Here is an 18,040-nt window from a genome sequence, read left to right as displayed (position 1 = left end):
TAGGCTTTTGAAACTTTGAAAGACGCATTAACCTCTGCACCTATCATACCACCATCAGACTGGTCTAAACCTTTTGAACTTATGCGTGATGCTAGTGATTATGTTGTTGGTGTTGTGCTAAGACAGAAGTTAGATAATAAGTCCACCATAATTTTTTATGTTAGTAAAACCTTAAATGATGCTCAATGTAATTACACTACTATTGAAAAGGAATTTCTAGATGGTGTCTATGCCTTAGAAAAGTTTTGTCCCTACTTAGTTGGTTCCACGACCGTTGTCTACATAGACTGCAAGGGAGTTTTCGAGTATCCCCTCATCTTCCTCTGTGCCTTTTGATCCAGAAGCTTTGACTGAGTAGAGAAGGGATGAGATGATTGTGAGTTCAGGGTTGAACCGCTTGGCGGCTGCTTACGTATCTTCCTCTTAAATTAGGAGAATCAAACCCTATTTTGCATAGATCCTAAGAGCGAATCCCTATGGTTCTTATAGGAAGAGTTATGAGAGTCTTAGGTTTAGGGCTGTCCTCATCGCTTGTGAGTTCCCTTCCATCCTCGGACTCTACCTTTCTATTAGGATTCCTCTCCTTATGGAAGTCTGAATCTAGACCATATCTTATGAGAGGTAAGTTTCCTTGTTGATCATAATGTCCCATCGTACATGGGAAGATTATATCTAAAAGGTAACTCCTAAGATATGTCATCACGATTCCTTCCTTATCATCTGAGATCGCCCTTTTCAGCTTCCATCTATTCAAGAACTATCTATATTAGTTTCTAATGACTTGGAGAACTGTCATACTTAGAGGCGGTCATCCATGTGCCTAGCACATGCCCATTAAACACTCGTGCTAAGCACGAGATCACTTATTTATAGAACTGATCCGATGGTCCTTGTCTCATTCTGGACATCTATAGTCTTAGGTTATTTCCTATACACGTGTCATCTGTTCAATGACGAGAAATCCCCCCTACAGATGCCCCCACTCATGCCATCTAACACGTGGGGGCTTGAAGCGACATTGCTTTTGGTGCGAGAATCTTTTTCCAAAAGTGATACTGGAACTGCTGATGTATCCAACTAATTAAGGCTCTTAAAAGACAGCTCGAACAGAGATGTCGTTTCCCAAAAAAGGTAATGATGGAAGTTCCATCCCGAAAAGATGCGATGTTTAGGCTAATTGTAATCGTCAATCTTATTTGTATATAAAACGATCTGGTGAGAGAACTCTCATTATCTCTTCTGCTACTTTTTTCTGCATACTGAACCTTTTGATCTCCTGTTAGGGTTTAGCCAAAACTTAAAACTTTCTCTTTCCCGATCATGAATCTCAACTGGTCACTTGTAAACTTCAGAGATCTTTCCTCCCTGGAACTGATCCGAGAGAAATTTCACATCCCTGAGAATATCAGCCTGGAGTGGGGGAGGTTATCTGATGAGTTGGCCTATAAGGAAGTGGCGCTTATCACCGTTGGTCAGCTTAGGACCGGACTCACTTTTCCCCTCAACCCATTGCAAAGAGAGTGTTTGATTCACTTCAATCTTGCTCTTGGCCAGGCAGCACCCCTATTCTACAGAACTGTCATGTATTCTCCCTTTCTTGCCAAAAGACATGGATTCGCTCTGAATCGTTGGGTGTTTGGTTACTTTTATGAGGTCCGGTGTATTCGAGACCAATCATACTATTATCTCACGACCAGAGACAAGAACTCTCCGATCATCTTTTTTGAAGGGAAGAGTTCCCTTCTCGAGGGGCCACATGAGCTATTCGACTAGCCTTTTTTGCTTCCTGACATCTGTTCAGGACATCCTCCTCCCACCCGCATGAGTCTCAACCCTATCTAGGAGTTCCTCTAAATCACAGGGTGGTTTCCTGGAGAGGGATCCAAATAAGGCGTTGTTTTCATCCAACCCTTGTTTGAAAGCTATTATGGCAGTCTGTTCTTCGTAAGACTCTATCTGGATTGAAATTTCCCTGAATCGTTATATGTAAGACCTCAATGCTTCTCCATCCTTTTTCTTGATGTTGAACAATGCGTCAATCCACTTTGGTTGGTGCTTGTTGCATAACTACCTGTCTATGAAGGTCCTAAACATTTCTTCTGAGGACCTGATCAGTCGCTCAGGTACTTGTGGTACCATTGGAGCATAAATCCAGATAGGGAAGCTTTGAACTCTTGACACATGACGTGGTCATACCTTTCATATTGTCCCATAGTTTCTCGATATCTGAATACTTGCCATTGAAGAGACTAAACTTCGGTTGCTGATAGCCACGAGGGTAAGGCTTTCTCATTATTCGAGATGCAAAAGGAGATCTGCCTGCGCTCATTATGGCAGATTGAACAAGGGAGTCATGCATTTTTCTCCCCTTGCCTGTCATTCGACGTATCTGACTTATCAGGTCATTCTTTTCAACTTCCCATGCAGCTTCTTTGGTGCAATGCTTCTTCGTCTGAGCTATTTTTCTATATCTAGGGTCGATGTCACAATCCTAGTTAGTGAACACTGGTTCGGATGTTGTATCCGAGTCCTCATCTGAGTTGCTATATTTCGACTCAGATGTCTCGCATCAAGTTGGGCCCCCACGCCTTGGGTTCTTTACATGACCACCTTCTGGAAGGTCGTCATCATCAAGATTGATGAGTGGCTCCTTCCCTATGTCAGATTGATACAAATGCCTCAGCAGCTATACTTCTCATTCAAGATTTCTTCTTTGCTGCTCCAGAGCTTGTATTGCCTGGCTTGCCTGAACATACTCGGGGTTGGTGAAGATAGCATTCTTACCATCTTGACGCTCCTCTTGAAGCGTTATTCCTGGGGCTTACATTGGGAGCAGCTGGTCCGTCAGTGTTGGTCATAGGCCTTTGGAAAAGGATATTCGTGTCATTGTGACTGACGTTCTCCCGTCTTTCAGGTATCTCATGTTCTTCTTCTCTCACAGCGACGCTGCGCGTGGTAGTGCCACCTTTGTTTTCTTTGCTCCTGCCATGACAATGGTAAGAGTTTTTAAACTAAATAAGTCGTTTAAACGAATGTTTACCTACTTTCGTCCCCACAGATGGCACCATAAGATGTAGGGGAGTTTTCGAGTATCCCCTGATCTTCCCCTGTGCCTTGTGATCCAGAAGCTTTGACTGAGTAGAGAAGGGATGAGATGATTGTGAGTTCAGGGTTGAATTGCCTGGCAGCTGCCTACATATCTCCCTCTTGAATTAGGAGAATGAAACCCTATTTTGCATAGTTCCTAAGATCGAATCCCTCTGGTTCTTATAGGAAGAGTTACAATAGTCCTAGGTGTAGGGCTGTCCTCACCGCTTGTGAGATCCCTTACATCCTCGAACTTTACGTTCCTATTAGGATTCCTCTCTTTATGGAAGTCAGAATCTAAACCATATCTTATGAGAGGTAAGTTTCCTTGTTGATCATAATGTCCCATCGAACATGAGAAGATTATATCTAAAAGGTAACTCCTAAGATATGTCACAATTCCTTCCTTATCATTGGAGATCGCCCTCTTCAGTTTTCTTCTGTTCGGGAACTGTCTATATCAGTTCCTAATGACTTGGAGAATTGTTATAGTTAGAGGCGGTCAACCACGTGCCTAACATATGCCCACTAAACACTCGTGCTAAGCACAAGATCACTTATTCATATAACTTATCTAGTGGTCCTCATCTCATTCTGGACATCTATAGTCTTAGGTTATATCCCATACATGTGTCATCTGTTCAATGACGGGGAATCCCCCTACACAGACCATGCAACACTTAGGTACCTTCTCGCGAAGAAGGATGCTAAACAGAGATTGATCCGTTGGATTCTTCTCTTACAAGAGTTTACCTTATAAATTAAAGATAAGAAAGGGGCTGAAAATTCACAAAACTTATCTGGTGGTCCTTATCTCATTCTGGACATCTATAGTCTTAGGTTATATCCTATACAAGTGTCATCTGTTCAATGACGGGGAATCCCCCTACACAGACCATGCAACACTTAGGTACCTTCTCGCGAAGAAGGATGCTAAACAGAGATTGATCCGTTGGATTCTTCTCTTACAAGAGTTTACCTTATAAATTAAAGATAAGAAAGGGGCTGAAAATGTAGATGCAGATCATTTATCTAGGTTAAGTAATGAGGATGACAGTGATTCCGAATCGATATCTGACTATTTTCTGGATGAGCATCTTTATTCAATTTTTTTTGCAGCTTGGTATGCGTACATAGTTAATTTTTTAGTGTCTGAGATTATTCCTGATGTATGTTCTAAAAGTGGAAGCAAGAGATTTTTGGCCAAAGTTGAGTTTTGCTACTAAGATGAACCCTACCTTTTTAAGTATTGTGTGGATTAGATAATTCATCGTTATATTCCCCAGTTGGAGCACAATGATGTCTTATCCTTCTTCTATAAACAATCATGTGGGGGTCATTTTAGTGGAAAGAAAACTGCCACCAAAGTTCTTCAATGCGGTTTTTATTGGCTGACCCTATTTCAAGATGCCCATGCACAGTGCAAAGCGTGTATTAGATGTCAACAACTTGGGCGTATTACTCAACGTAATATGATGCCCTTAAATCCCATTATCATAGTGGAGATTTTTAATGTTTGGGGTATTAATTTCATGGGTCCGTTTCCTGTTTAGCATGGTTTTATTTATATCCTTGTAGCTGTAGACTACATTTCTAAATAGATTGAAGTCATGGCTTGTCGTAGCAATGACCATAAGACCGTAGTATTGTTTATGAAGGAGTATATCTTCTCACGTTTCGGCGTACCTAAGGCCATCATTAGTGATGGAGGAAAATATTTTTGTAATAGAGTTATTGAAGCTTTAGTCAAGAAATATGGAGTTACCCATAAGGTGGCGACTCCGTATCATCTCAAACTAGTGGTCAAGTAGAGGTGTCCAATAGAGAAATAAAAAATATATTAGAAACAACAGTTAATCATGATAGGAAAGACTAATCGAGGCGCCTAATAGATGCCTTATGGGCATATAGAACGGCTTCTAAAACACTTATTGGTATGTCACCCTACCACTTAGTTTTTGGTAATAAACCTTGTCACCTGCCTGTTGAGTTGGAATATTGTGCCGTGTGGGCTATTAAAAAGTCTTAATTTCAACATTAACACTACTGGTGTCAAGCGCAAATTACAATTAAATGAGCTTGAAGAAATTTGTAGCGATTCTTAAGATCTCACGAAAGATTATAAAGCTAACATAAAACGTATTCATGATAAAATTATTTTGTGTAAAGAGTTTGACCTTGGCCAAAAAGTTTTGCTATATAACTCACGTTTGCATATTTTTCATGGTAAATTAAAAACAGGCCAGTCCCTTTTTTTGGTTACTGATGTCACCCCTCACGGGGAAATCACCTTGGTAAATCCCAAGGACAATAGTACCTTTCTTGTAAATGGCCAACGTTTAAAATATTTCCACGAATTAAGGTCACCAGCTGTAGAAGAAACCCTTATATAAGACCCTATTTATGAGGACTGACCCTCTATATTTGGGGTACTTCCTATATTAATTCCATATTTTGGGAGTGCTCCATTAAGATAATCAGACCCTCCTTTTGGAGTGTGTGGTTTTAAGTGTCGGATCCTCAGTCCACGTTCATGTAATTCATGTATTCCAATCTTACACTATTTCTCTTTTATTTTGAGTAGTGTTCCTCTATGGAGTGATTTACATTTTTTACTTTGTTACTTTGATTTTCAAAAATCCATTTCATAAAAATTAGAAAATATAAAACCCATACATATTAGATAGACTAGATAGTCTACGGAATCTGACTTTAAAAGACCTACATTTTCACCACAACAAAAAAAAATTCATCCTATTCCACAATTTTGTTTAGGGGTGGGTAATCACCCCACTTTGTTCTCTCAATTTCTTATCTTTGTTTATGCTGCCATTAAGTCATATAGATTCGTGTGACACAATCTAGTCATCTAGATTTCCATCACCCATATAACTTATGCCATTTACGCATTCAGAGGTGTCCTTCCATCACCTTATGAGTCACCCACAGTTAGAATTAAGTTTTTCATATGTCATTAAATAGAATTCTTCATGCTGATCATTTTCATATAGCTCATTCGCAAAAATCAGACTGCTAACGAATTGTGAATCTTACTTTTATGTTTACGAGGTAGCAGGACATGTTTAGAAAAGATTTGGGCTTGGGCTAAAAATTCATTTTACACCCAAACCCATGATATTTACACCCCACCGACCATCCCATTTTACCTCACGCCCCAGCCCAATTTCTTCACATTCACCAAACAAAATAGATATGACCTAAATCGAGCAGAGAGCGACTCGCACCTTCATCAAAACATACCTTTTCAAGTTTTTTACAGCACCTTCCCCTTAGCATCACTGAGCTCTGTGACTCGATACAAAAGCGTCAGGGTCCCATTCAATGTCATCACCAAACCTTGGAGCAGAACATCTGGACCCTTGATGATAACCAGGTTGACATGCTTCATTATATGAGAATATGGAATAGGAACAACAACAATGCCGGGATGCGCAGGCCGAGGTCTTGAAACGTTTGCCCCAGTCTGGAGGTTCGCTTTCCTCTTCTAACTCTATGCGTGAGTGTCGTCGTCGTCCTCCTCATGATGGTTCTGGACCATCTTCTTCTCAGAGATAGATTATTTCTTCTTTGTTTTGTTGTGATGCATTTGATTTAGATTTATTTTTGTTTTGTAAGAACTATTTAATTTTCGTACTTGTTTTAATTTTAGTAATTAGTTTAATTATTTGTTAATTGTATTTTCTTTAGTTAAGTAGTTAGTATTTGTTTATGTGATTGCTCTACTATGTACGTGGAAATATTCTTTAATGCATGATTAATGCATGATTAATCACATATTCTTTACCATATAATTTCTTTTGTGTATCAGCATGTTTATGTGTTACCAATGTTACCAATGTTAGACTCATGAAAATGGGGACCTTTGTTGGGCGACAAGGGGTTACTTAAGCATATCCTAATTCTTGTATCTAGTGCTCCAAAGATTACCACTTATAGCAAACTTTAGTTAGGTGAGAATTCTTATCGTGATCTTCCCTCCACTTTTTCCGAAACAGGTAAGAAACGCATCTCTTTGTTTCTCTTTTATCCGAACAAAGATCAAGCTTTTATCCGAACAAAGCTCAAGTATCTAGTATTACCAGTTTAGTTAAATCTTTAGTAGCGTCCCTCTCCTATCCGAACAAAGCTAAAGTTTTCTTTTGGTAAAATCGCACTTCTCTTTTCTAAAAATGTTCTTCTCTTTTCTCTTGTTTCTACTTAAGGTAAAATCCTCCGCTGTGTACAGCGAGAGTTCTTGGGTGAAAGTAATATCTCGCTATTAGTAGTATCTTGGCGGAGTAAGAGGTTTGTCTGTTTAGCTCGTTGGAAAAAAGAAAAAAAAAAAAAAAAAAAAAACATTTCCTACAAATGGCGTCTGGTAGTAGCTCTGTGGAACAACAATTTTCTCAAAACAATCAGGAGGGTTTTAGGGATGGATTGTGGAGCTCTTTCTTTAATTGGGCGCTCAGGGGTTCAGGAAGGAGCTATAGCGTTTACTCCTTTCACACCCATTACAGTGGATGGGGTAGCACAAGTTCCCGACCATCTGGTGGAACAAGGGATTAAATAGTGGGACGAGTATTTGGTGGGCTATTTCTTCGACACTCGACTACCTTTTCCCACAATAAGGTCTTTCCTTGAGAGGAAATGGAAGTTGGAAGGAGCTTTTGATATCACAACGGACAAGGATGTGTTTTATATGAGCTTCACATGTTTAGAGGATCGACAGATGGTACTTGATGAAGGTCTGGTGTTTATCGTTGTAAGAGTTTTTGTTATCAAGCCATGGTCAGTAGAGGTGGCGAACTTCAGAAACAAGGAGGCAATAGTCCCACTCTGGGTAAAACTGCTAGACATCCCAAAAGAGATGTGGACTCTAGATGGGTTGTCGTACTTAGCAAGTTTAGTTGGTGGAAACCCAAAGTTCATAGATAAAGCTACAGCAAAGCGTAAAAGGCTATCTTTTGCTCGATTTTGTATTGAATTTCCAGTAAATTTTGAGTATAAAGAAACCATCAAAATTAAAGTGGGTGAAAGAGAGATGGTTATCCCTCTTAAATTCCTTGGAAACCACTTTCTTGTGAGAAGTGTAAGAGATTTGGGCATAGTACTAGTGTGGGGTAAGGATGAACAGAGTATGGACTCCCAAAAATGGAAGAGCCAACGGTGGGGAAAAATCACAGTGGAACAAAGCCAGAGGGGCACAACAGCACAAAACCAGAGAGAACCAGAGAGCAATTCAGCAACACAGTTGAGCAACAAAGCATGGGAAACCAAAATGATAATACGGTCCTGGAGAACGCTTTGACACTAGCAATAGTCACTCCAAACCAGGGGGGTGTCAGAGAAGAAAATTCTAGTCATATTAGTCATCAGATGGAGTTGAACATAAATGGAAGAGAAGAAATACAAGTCCGTGAGGAAGGGACCCATCTAGTGAGTTCTTAAAGAATTATAGTGTCTCCGAGAAAAGTTGAATGCTCATATTCAGAACAGGAACATATAATGGATGAACAAGCAATGGTGGTCTATGAATCTGGCCAACTGGAGAGACTTGAGCACCCAGAAGCAGGCCTGTTTACGGCAGATAGAAATGTATTTGAGGAATTAGCAGAACTAGAGGAGGGTGATCTGTCAGATGCTTAACCAAAATTGTTTGGGGATGCTTGTGCTACCCCTGTTAATCCGAGTTCTCCAATTTCTCAATTAGTGAATATGGTGAACTCTCCAGTCCAAATGAGAGCTCAAAAGAAGAACAATATAGAAAACCAAAATGCATCAGCGAAGAGAGGGAGGGGCAGACCCAAAGGGCAGGGTAGGAGGAGAGGACATTGATTGCTTAAATGTCAATGTTAAAAATATGTAGCTGGAATATAAGGGGATTAAATGACCCCATGAAGGCTAGAAGTATGCAGAGGTTTGTGGCTGAGAATAAGATCAGTTGTATGAGTTTTTTAGAAACAAAGATTAGAATGTATAAGTTTAATAGTACTACAGGCATGACATGCCCTTCATGCGAGGCAATTCACAACTACTCAAGTGATGAGTATGGTAGGGTCTGGATCACATGGGATACAGGTATTTTGGACATACAGAAGGAAGTGGATGGCTAGTAATGGCATGGCTTCTCCTTCCATTTATCTGTTGTGTATGCTAGTAATAAGAGCCATAAGAGGCTTACTCTGTGGGATAAGTTAAAGCCTATAAGTGTAGGAGTCCACAGAGCATGGTGTGTCATGGGTGATTTTAATAACGTATTGTACTCACATGAAATGGTTGGGGATAGAGTTGTACACCCTAGAGAAACAATTCTGTTTGCTAGTTGCTTAAACGTAGCAGGGCTGTTTGATCATACAGCCACTGGGTGTTTCTATACATGGAATAGTGGAGGAGACAATATCAGGAAGTGGTCTAAAATTGATAGGTGTCTCGTAAATGCTGCCTGGTCCTCAATGAACTTCACAACAAGGGTTGAATTCCTAAACCAGGGGTTGTCTGATCATAGCCCTATTGTTTTGATCTTCATGAACTCAGTCAGAAAGCACCCTCCCTTCAAATTCTGTAATAGCTGGGTGCTGAATCAAGATTTTGTTCCCTCTCTTCGTGAGTGTTGGGATATTGCAAATCATGGGAGTCCGCCTTACATGTTTACTAGTAAACTTAAAACCCTGAAAAGGGTGTTCAAAGGATGGGCAAGACACTTCTGCAATGATATCCAGAGAATTGTTGAGGCCACAAAACTTGAACTGCAGGACATTCAAGAGAAGCTCCAGAAAGATCCACTGGACCAGTCACTAAGTGCACATGAGTATGTAACAAGGGGGAAACTCTGTAAGTTACTTAAGCTAGAGGAAGCAGAATTATATCACAATACTGACATAGACTGGATGTGCTTTGGTGATAAATGCAGTAAGTATTTCTTCAATTCTTTAAAGGAAAAGAATACTAGAAACCAAGTGTGGAGTATAATAGATGCACAAGGGGTAGTGAGAGAAGGACAAGAACAAGTAGTTGCTGCTTTCCTAAATTAATACTCTGAGATCATAGGAGTGGAATCAAATGCTAGATGTGAACCCGAGTTCCTTAATGGTCTTTAGGTAACAGAGTTAACCCCATAATCTAGTCAGTTAATAGTAGCGCTTATCAGTGACATGGAGATTAAAGAAGCATTGTTCGCTATGGATGATAATAAGGCACCAGGCCCTAATGGGTTAATGCCTTTTTTTTATAAGTCTAGCTGGGATATTATTGGAGCTGATCTCATAAAAGTCATCAAGTACATCTTTAACCATAAGCAGATCCCAGGAGGTATTAACTCTATGTTTCTTTGTCTTATTCCTAAGATGAAAAATGCTTCTCATGTTGCCTCTTTTAGACCTATAGCATGTTGTAATATTCTGTATAAGTGTGTATCCAAAGTTCTAACAAATAGGATGAAAACTTGCATCTCATCACTGATATCGGGTGCTCAATCTGCTTTTGTACCTGGGAGGGCAATTCAAGACAACCTTCTGCTGGCCCATGAACTCCTCAGGGGGTACTCTAGAAAGACAGGTCAAAAAAGATGTGCCATCAAACTTGATATCCAGAAGGCATATTATTCTGTTTCATGGCAAGCTCTGGAAGCCATACTCCACAAGTTCAAATTCCCTATTCTATTCATTGATTGGTTAAAGATGTGTTATGCTTCTCCTCACTTCTCTATGATGATAATTGGGACAACTGAAGGCAATTTCAAAGGGAAATGAGGCCTCAGACAGGGTGATCCAGTGTCCCCATATCTCTTCGTTCTTGTTATGGAAGTGTTGAGTGCTCTACTCCTACAGGGCACTTAGTCCAAAAGGATCTCTGTTCACTCTAAATGTAAAAAGCTGGCCATCTCACATATATGTTTTGCGGATGATGTCCTTCTCTTCTGTAAAGGTAACATGGAGTCTAAAATGGCAATCAAGGATATTCTGGAATCCTTCGCCCAGGCTATAGGGTTGCACTTGAGTAATGACAAGAATACTCTTCTCATGGGGAGTATGACTATAGAAGAAGGACAAGAACTAGCAGAAGCCATGAGTATTTCTCTAGTCACCCCCCAGTCACTTATCTGGGATTGCCACTCACTACAAGCAGACTAGGTATCAGAGAAGCACTCATTGAAAAGATTACAAGGAGAATTTCAAACTGGATGAATAAGGAGTTGAGTAGAGTAGGTAGAGTGCAACTTGTCAACTCTGTACTCACATCTTTTCAGACTTATTGGGCTAAGACATTTGTGCTTCCAAAAATAGTGCTAGATAAAGTATTAAAGATTTGCAACAAATTCATTTGGTCTGGTCCCAAGATGGAGAAAAAAATGCATCATGCAAGTCATTCAACCCTGAGACTAGCCAAAGAGCATGGAGGACTAGGATTGGTAGACCCAAGGGTTTGGAACCAACCTGCCTATTGTGGACTAGTGATGAAACTGTCCCAAAAAACTGATTGTTTATGGGTCAAGTGGTCATGGGAGAATCATGTCAAGAACAAACATTTTTGGACCATGAAGATGCCAAAAGATTGTTCATGGGTGTGGAGAGGGATACTAAAGCATAGAGAAACGGCTTGGAAATATGTGAGATATAGTATAGCTGATGGACATAACACCAGTTTCTGGCATGACCCTTGGTGCTTAAGTCCTCTAAGTTTGAATGCCCAAGCAAAAGCAGTGCTAACCCACGTGCCAGAGAATGCTTCAGTTCCTTCAGTGATTGTGAATGGAGGATGGGGCAGGAGCATTACTGATCTCCCTGATTGTGAAGCTAAACAGTAGATCATGGATACAGAGATTAATTCGTACTTGCCAAAAGACAAAATAATTTGGACTCTCTCAAGTTCTGGTAAGTTCGATCTTTCCTCTGCATATGCTGCTCTAAAGAATGTGAGGAGCAAGGTTAAATTGTTCAAGATTGTTTGGGGAAAGCTCTCAGTACCCAAGCATTTTTTCACGGTATGGTAGTTATTTACTGGGTCACTTCCCACCCAAAATAGATTGATGGCCAAGAAAGTGATAAGGGTTTTGAAGTGTTGTTTGTGTAATGTACAAGAAAAAAGTTCTACTCACCTGTTTTTTGATTGCCATTACTCGAAAGTTGTCTGGCAAGAGTTCAAGAAAGCAATGGGGTTACTTGATAGAGTGAGATCCTCACATAATGAGTGGTATTACCTTATGCAACTATGTAGGGGGAAGTCAGTGGCATCTGAAGTTCTAAGGGCTTTAACTTGTGCAGCTGTACAAGCTATATGGAATGAAAGGAACTGGCGCATCAAAAGGAAGAGATACTTATTGGTTGAATCTGTAAGTTTCAAGGCTTTGAACAACATGAGAGTGTACATCGGGAAATCACTGGATAAGGTAAAGGAGGATGGGGCTACGAGAATGGTGTTGGCAAGACTAGGCATTGGGGTTAGTTTCAAACAGAGAGAAGAGAAGTGGGTAAAGTGGGAGAAGCCTATCACTGACATGCCGACCTTAAATACAGATGGATCACTACAAAATGGAAGAGTTGGTTATGGAGGGGCTTTGCGGAATTGGAATGGGGATGTGCAAATGGCATTCACTGGAAGCTCGAAGAAGTTATCAGTCTTACACCAAGAACTATTGGGAGTACTTCAAGGGCTTAAAGGGGTGGCAGTAGTGAATATCATGAGATTAGAAGTGCAAGCTGACTTAATGCGAGTGGTGAAGATGTTGACAAAAAAAGAAGACCCACCATGGTACTGTTGCAACTTAGTGGCCCAGATATGGGCAGAGCTAGGGAAGTTTGAAGAAGTAAATTTCAAACATGTTCTGAGGGAAGGTAACCAGGTGGCAGACTATATGTCGAAGCTACATACTAAGGACCTAGATACCATTAGTGAATGTAATGAAACTTTGTACTTTATCCCCCCCATGGATCACAAAATCAGTGAATTAATCAAAGGGGATAAAGAAGGAAAGTTGTACTTGAGAACTTATTATTAATATATAAAGGTTGGGGTACCCTAACCCCTAGTTGTTTAAAAAAAAAAAAAAAAAAAAAAAAAACATGTTTATGTATTTTACTGAACTATTGCATGAACAACCCCTCTCAAATTGTTTGGGGGTGGTATATTTAAATTTATGTGCACATATAAAATTGCATGCTTTAATCACATTTTTAGATGTTTGGGCCAAAATATTAGACTCGTTGGGCCTTGATTTATTCACATGGGATCCATAATGTAATTAGGTACCTGATATTTAGAGGAATTTCCCAATTTTGCATAATTTAATAAGCTAATCTTATATAGAACTCCCACAATATATCACCCATTAGCCTTGTTTGTTTACATTGGGATCTATAATGTAATTAGGAACCTTATTTTCGCGGCATATCACTATTTCGTAGAATTTTGGAAGCTAATCATATATAGAAATTCCAAAAATTGAAATAGAATTCATGTGTAGGAAACTATTCCTAAAAATATGTTTTAGCACATCTTTTTATTTAGCAATCATCCAGCCTTAAACTTAGCAACCAAACTATATAAATACAAAACCTAAATATGTACTTTCAATACTAAAAACCCTAAACACATCGTTGGATATTAGAGCGCGCATGCGCCCTCCTACAGACCAAATAGAGTGCGACCCGCCCTCATTTAAATCTTATGTCTGGGATATATGTCTGGTAATGCATGCTATTACAAATTATGAAATTTTTCATGAGACTTATGGAGTGGGAATTTTTCGTTTAAAGGACCAAGGGCAACATAATGTAGCCCTAGGCAGCCTGTCCCTTAACATAGGAACTACTATGTTTTTTATAATGTTTAATATTTTAGGGGAATGACATTTTTCTACTGTAAATAGCGCAACTTGTAATGTCTTCCTTGCTTTAGCTGAGGGACGTATGAATTTTGATCTTCCCCATACCATAGTTTCTAGTTTAGAACGAGCTCATACCTTGAGGCATAAGTTCCTTCTTATTCCCGTGATGGTGTTTGTCGTATTATGCTATTTTACTTCCCTAAATTATGTGCATGTTTCACTGATTGGGTTAAGGTTGACACTATGCGCATGACAAATGCTACAGTCCATTCTTTACGTGCTATGGTTTGGCCTGGTTAGCCCATCCAACCTCACCTAGTAGCCCCAAAAACCCCTTCCGCCCAAATTGTACTAAATAGGTTGGCTAGGGATGACAACAGAATGAAGGCAGGGAAAGTAGTTATAGATTGTCAAGACTTGAAGGAGCCTAATTTCACAAGTGAGGAACAAAGGGAGGATAATGCCTGATTAGCGCAACTATATACGGTAATATTTATAATTTCCTGTTAGAGTCCGCTTATGTCCCAAGCGATTTTTAATTCATGTTATCTCCATAATGGATGGAACTCATATAGGAGTTGCATCTACATTTTAATTCTTTATATTTGTATCATTTAACTTTCTTTTACAGGTTCTCCCATTTACAAGGATGTTTCTATGGTACTCTCTATCCTTTCCTTTTCATTCCATACTTTGGGGGGCAAAGTATGATTCTGTTTAGGGGTAGTATAGAAACACGTTGTAAATATTTAAGCACATATTAGGTTGTATATTAAGTATTAGTTGTCATAAGAAAAATAAGAAAAAGCATAAAAATAGATATTTATACTATGCACTTAGGATAATAGTAATATTTCCCTTTATGTGATGATATTAGTCTAGAAATCTCAAGTAGCAATAGAAGTAAGTGTAGTTTTGAGAAACTTAGGTTAATATGTAGGTAATAGTCATTACATCTTTTCATTAACATCTTGCATGAACATATATGAGTGTACTTGGCATTACTTTTCTATGACCTAGGTTAGACTACTAAATTATAGATATCCTGTGAGAATCTAGCCTAAAATCCTCATATGAGAGAATATCTGAGTGATGACACAAATGAGACATACGATATGAGTAGATAAATCACACATTCACTTGCTTGATAACCATACCATATCCTAAGCGAGAATTTAGTTACATATAAAAATAAAAATAAAGCCTACCCATCTTGAGTGAGTCTGAGAAATAGGATGAAGTAAGGAAAATAAAGAGAAAGACCTGTGGAAAACCAAAATTAGTTAGTTACTTCAGAAAAGAAAAATAAAATAAGTTTCCATCCAAAGAAAATAAAAATAAAATAAAAATAAAATAAATAAAAAGTTAAAACTCTAAAAATAGAATCGAAAGAGTCAAAAGCCAAAACAAAAGGGCTAAGGATGGAAACTAAGTGTAGGTGCAAAGTAAGAATAAGGTTTTCTCTAGTTACATATTTTGAAGACCCTATTATCTCAAACTTGTTTATTTGAATATCCATTCCGTTTATTCTTAAATCATCACCTCAGCCCCATATCACCTAATAAAGACCTCTAGCTCAATTAATATTAATTTGGTGTGATAGTAAGTGGTAGATGTGATTGATCGGCCTCGGTTCCTTTAGACGTCATTGAGATTGTGAGGAAACATATGCCCACTGCACACTGGAGTGAACAAAACTTAAGTGGAAAAATCAGAGTATTTTTGTCTTGACAAATTGTGAGGACCTACTTAAGGACGTTATTCCAAAAGTTTCAGAAACGGACCTACCATTGCATTCATAGCATAGTTCATTGCATGTATGTTTATCGATAGATGATTTGATTATATATTATGCATATATTAGCTTAGGTTTCAAAAGAATTGTTCTTATTATATTGTTATTGAGATATATAGATATCTGAGATTAATTAGGAAATATTACTTTTATTTCTTAGTCGTTATAGTATAAAGTTTGTGAGTATCTTCTCTAGAAAACTCTCGCGAGGCTATAACTCGTCCATTAGGGAATTCCTAGTGGTTTAAAGCCTTATTGCATATTGTCAATGTAATCTCACTCTGCGAAACAAGATTAGTTAGGACCACATTTTTTGCCACTTATCTATTTTTATTTCTCATCTTTGCTTAAGGACTATCAAAATGCTATTTGGGTGTGGTGTGATAAGCACCCAAAAGTGTAGTTTAAACCCCTTAATAGTATTATATTTAAGCCAATTATGTTTATAATAAATGAGAGTTAGCACTATTTACGTGTTTTTTTTTGCATGGAAAACAAGTCAAGATGATGCTGAGCAAGTTCTATGTTTAATGACCAAAAGTCATGAAGAAAAAACCTTTTTAAGCCCAGTCAAAGCTGGGAAGTCAAAGTCGATTCAGGTAGAAAAAAGACAAAAAACCATTAGAACTTCAAAAGAGCGTATCTTTGGACTTAGGCCTCGAAATTGGGTCTAATTTATGTAAAAATGACCGGCTTGGAATAAGCTTTCCAATAAACCTAGCCTTAGCCCAATCAGAGCTATAAAAGTTGACGAAAAGAACACTAAATTAAGTTCCTATAGTTGTGGCCTCTTCAGACTTAACCTAATGGACTTTGGGCACACATTAGAGGCTTAAAGTCCCCCTTTTTTACCCATGCACGAAAATGTAACCCTAATTCTCTCCTATATAAAGAGGATTAAGGCTAACCTTCATATGTTTAACATCCTTAACCTTTTAGTAATTTATTTTTAATTAAGTTTTCTTTCTTTTGTTTAGAAGTAGTTTCATAAGTGTAGCCTCCATTAGAACCTTATCAATAAAAGCTTAGTTTTTCAATTCAATTTATTTCTTCTATTGATTGTTTAGTTTATATTAATCTGGTGACATAAGGCTAAACCTCCATTAGAGGAGGTTTATGAAGCCATGTGAGGATGATTAGTGATCAGCTCCCAAATGTGCATTTCATTACCCTTACATACTGCATTACAGCCTTTCTTACGCTTAATAAAAATACAATTCATAGTTTTTATTGATTTTCTCATGTTACAGAGAAATTCAGACCACTTATCTGAAAAGCTGCGTCTTAGCACCAAGAGGAGCCTTCATTACGCTTATTATGAAGACTAGAAGCTGCTATGAAAAAGTGCAAAAAAATTCAAAGGTCAATGACTCAGAATGAAGGAGCTGAAAGTCAAGTCCTCAACTCAGAAGACCAGAGATAGATGTCCTTAACACAAAAGATGGCTTTCTCTAAAACCTATCTTGATCAAGAAGAAATCAAAAAGCAAAAGCATAAAGCAAGTGGTGAGGTGTCTCAAATGTAATGGAGAATGGCAAATCAGTCAATTGCATAAAGTAGGGGTATAAGAACTAAAAGTTAGGGATAGAGAATGCACCTAGACTTAATTTATTGTCATGTAGGATTTAATTTATAGTCTTTTTTCATTCAAGTTATTTACTTTATTATTCTTCATTTTCAATCTTGTTATTTTCTTTTTTTAATCAATCAATCAATCATCTTTCTTTGTTATTTTTGTTTCAATCTTTTCATTTCATTTCTTCAAGTTTGTGTTCTTCAATCATTACAACTTAAGATTTTCAATGTTCTTCATAAACTAGTTAACTAATACAAGTCCAAAACTAAATATTCTACCTTCCTTCTTTCTAAAACTCCCAACCATTAAAACTCTAAACAATCTATGGTGAACCTCACTTCCACTCTTTTGAAGACCACCACCAATACTACAACTTAAAATGGCACCGCCGTCATGGATTGAAGGAGCAAGAATGCTTGGTTGAGCATCTACGGAGGGAAGCATCGCTCTCACCTTTTCACTTCTTATTTTTCTAATTTTTGTTGATTTATTTCATTGTTTTTCATTACTGACTTATTTTTTGCAAATCCAAGTTCGAGATCAACATGCTGGAGAGGAGCTAAAGCTACAGCTGAAAGACGATTAAACTTTGTCGGAACCCGACGGGCGACCGCGAGTCTACCTTTACACACCACTATTTGATTTTTTCATAGTTCAATTGTTTTCTGTGCTTGTTTGTACTGTGAAGCTCGGATTTTCTAATAAAGTAGTATAAATCAGTGGAACTTGTTTATAATAGATAGAGATATAAAGAAAAAAT

General features: G+C 38.3%; 2 protein-coding genes across 2 annotated transcripts; both read left to right on the top strand.

The window, feature by feature from the left end:
• The first annotated feature begins 9,359 nt into the window (after positions 1 to 9,359).
• On the top strand, positions 9,360 to 10,118 carry LOC147497590 (uncharacterized). Its single transcript, XM_086562935.1, has one exon. It carries the CDS (start codon positions 9,360 to 9,362, stop codon positions 10,116 to 10,118), a length of 759 nt encoding a protein of 252 aa, XP_086419061.1.
• A 1,316-nt stretch (positions 10,119 to 11,434) lies between these two features.
• LOC147497589 (uncharacterized) lies at positions 11,435 to 11,890 on the top strand. Its single transcript, XM_086562934.1, has one exon. The coding sequence runs from the start codon at positions 11,435 to 11,437 to the stop codon at positions 11,888 to 11,890; it is 456 nt and encodes a 151-aa protein (XP_086419060.1).
• The last annotated feature ends 6,150 nt before the right edge of the window (positions 11,891 to 18,040 follow it).

This window comes from Coptis chinensis, chromosome 5 (assembly GCF_015680905.1).
Source record: "Coptis chinensis isolate HL-2020 chromosome 5, ASM1568090v1, whole genome shotgun sequence".
Taxonomy (NCBI): Eukaryota; Viridiplantae; Streptophyta; class Magnoliopsida; order Ranunculales; family Ranunculaceae; genus Coptis; species Coptis chinensis.
Note: the sequence above shows the minus strand (reverse complement) of the source record. Positions and strands in the feature narration are given on the sequence as shown.

Bases quoted from the DNA above. Each gene is read 5' to 3' on its own strand.
- LOC147497589 (XM_086562934.1), top strand. From the start codon at position 11,435: ATGCATCATGCAAGTCATTCAACCCTGAGACTAGCCAAAGAGCATGGA.
- LOC147497590 (XM_086562935.1), top strand. From the start codon at position 9,360: ATGGTTGGGGATAGAGTTGTACACCCTAGAGAAACAATTCTGTTTGCT.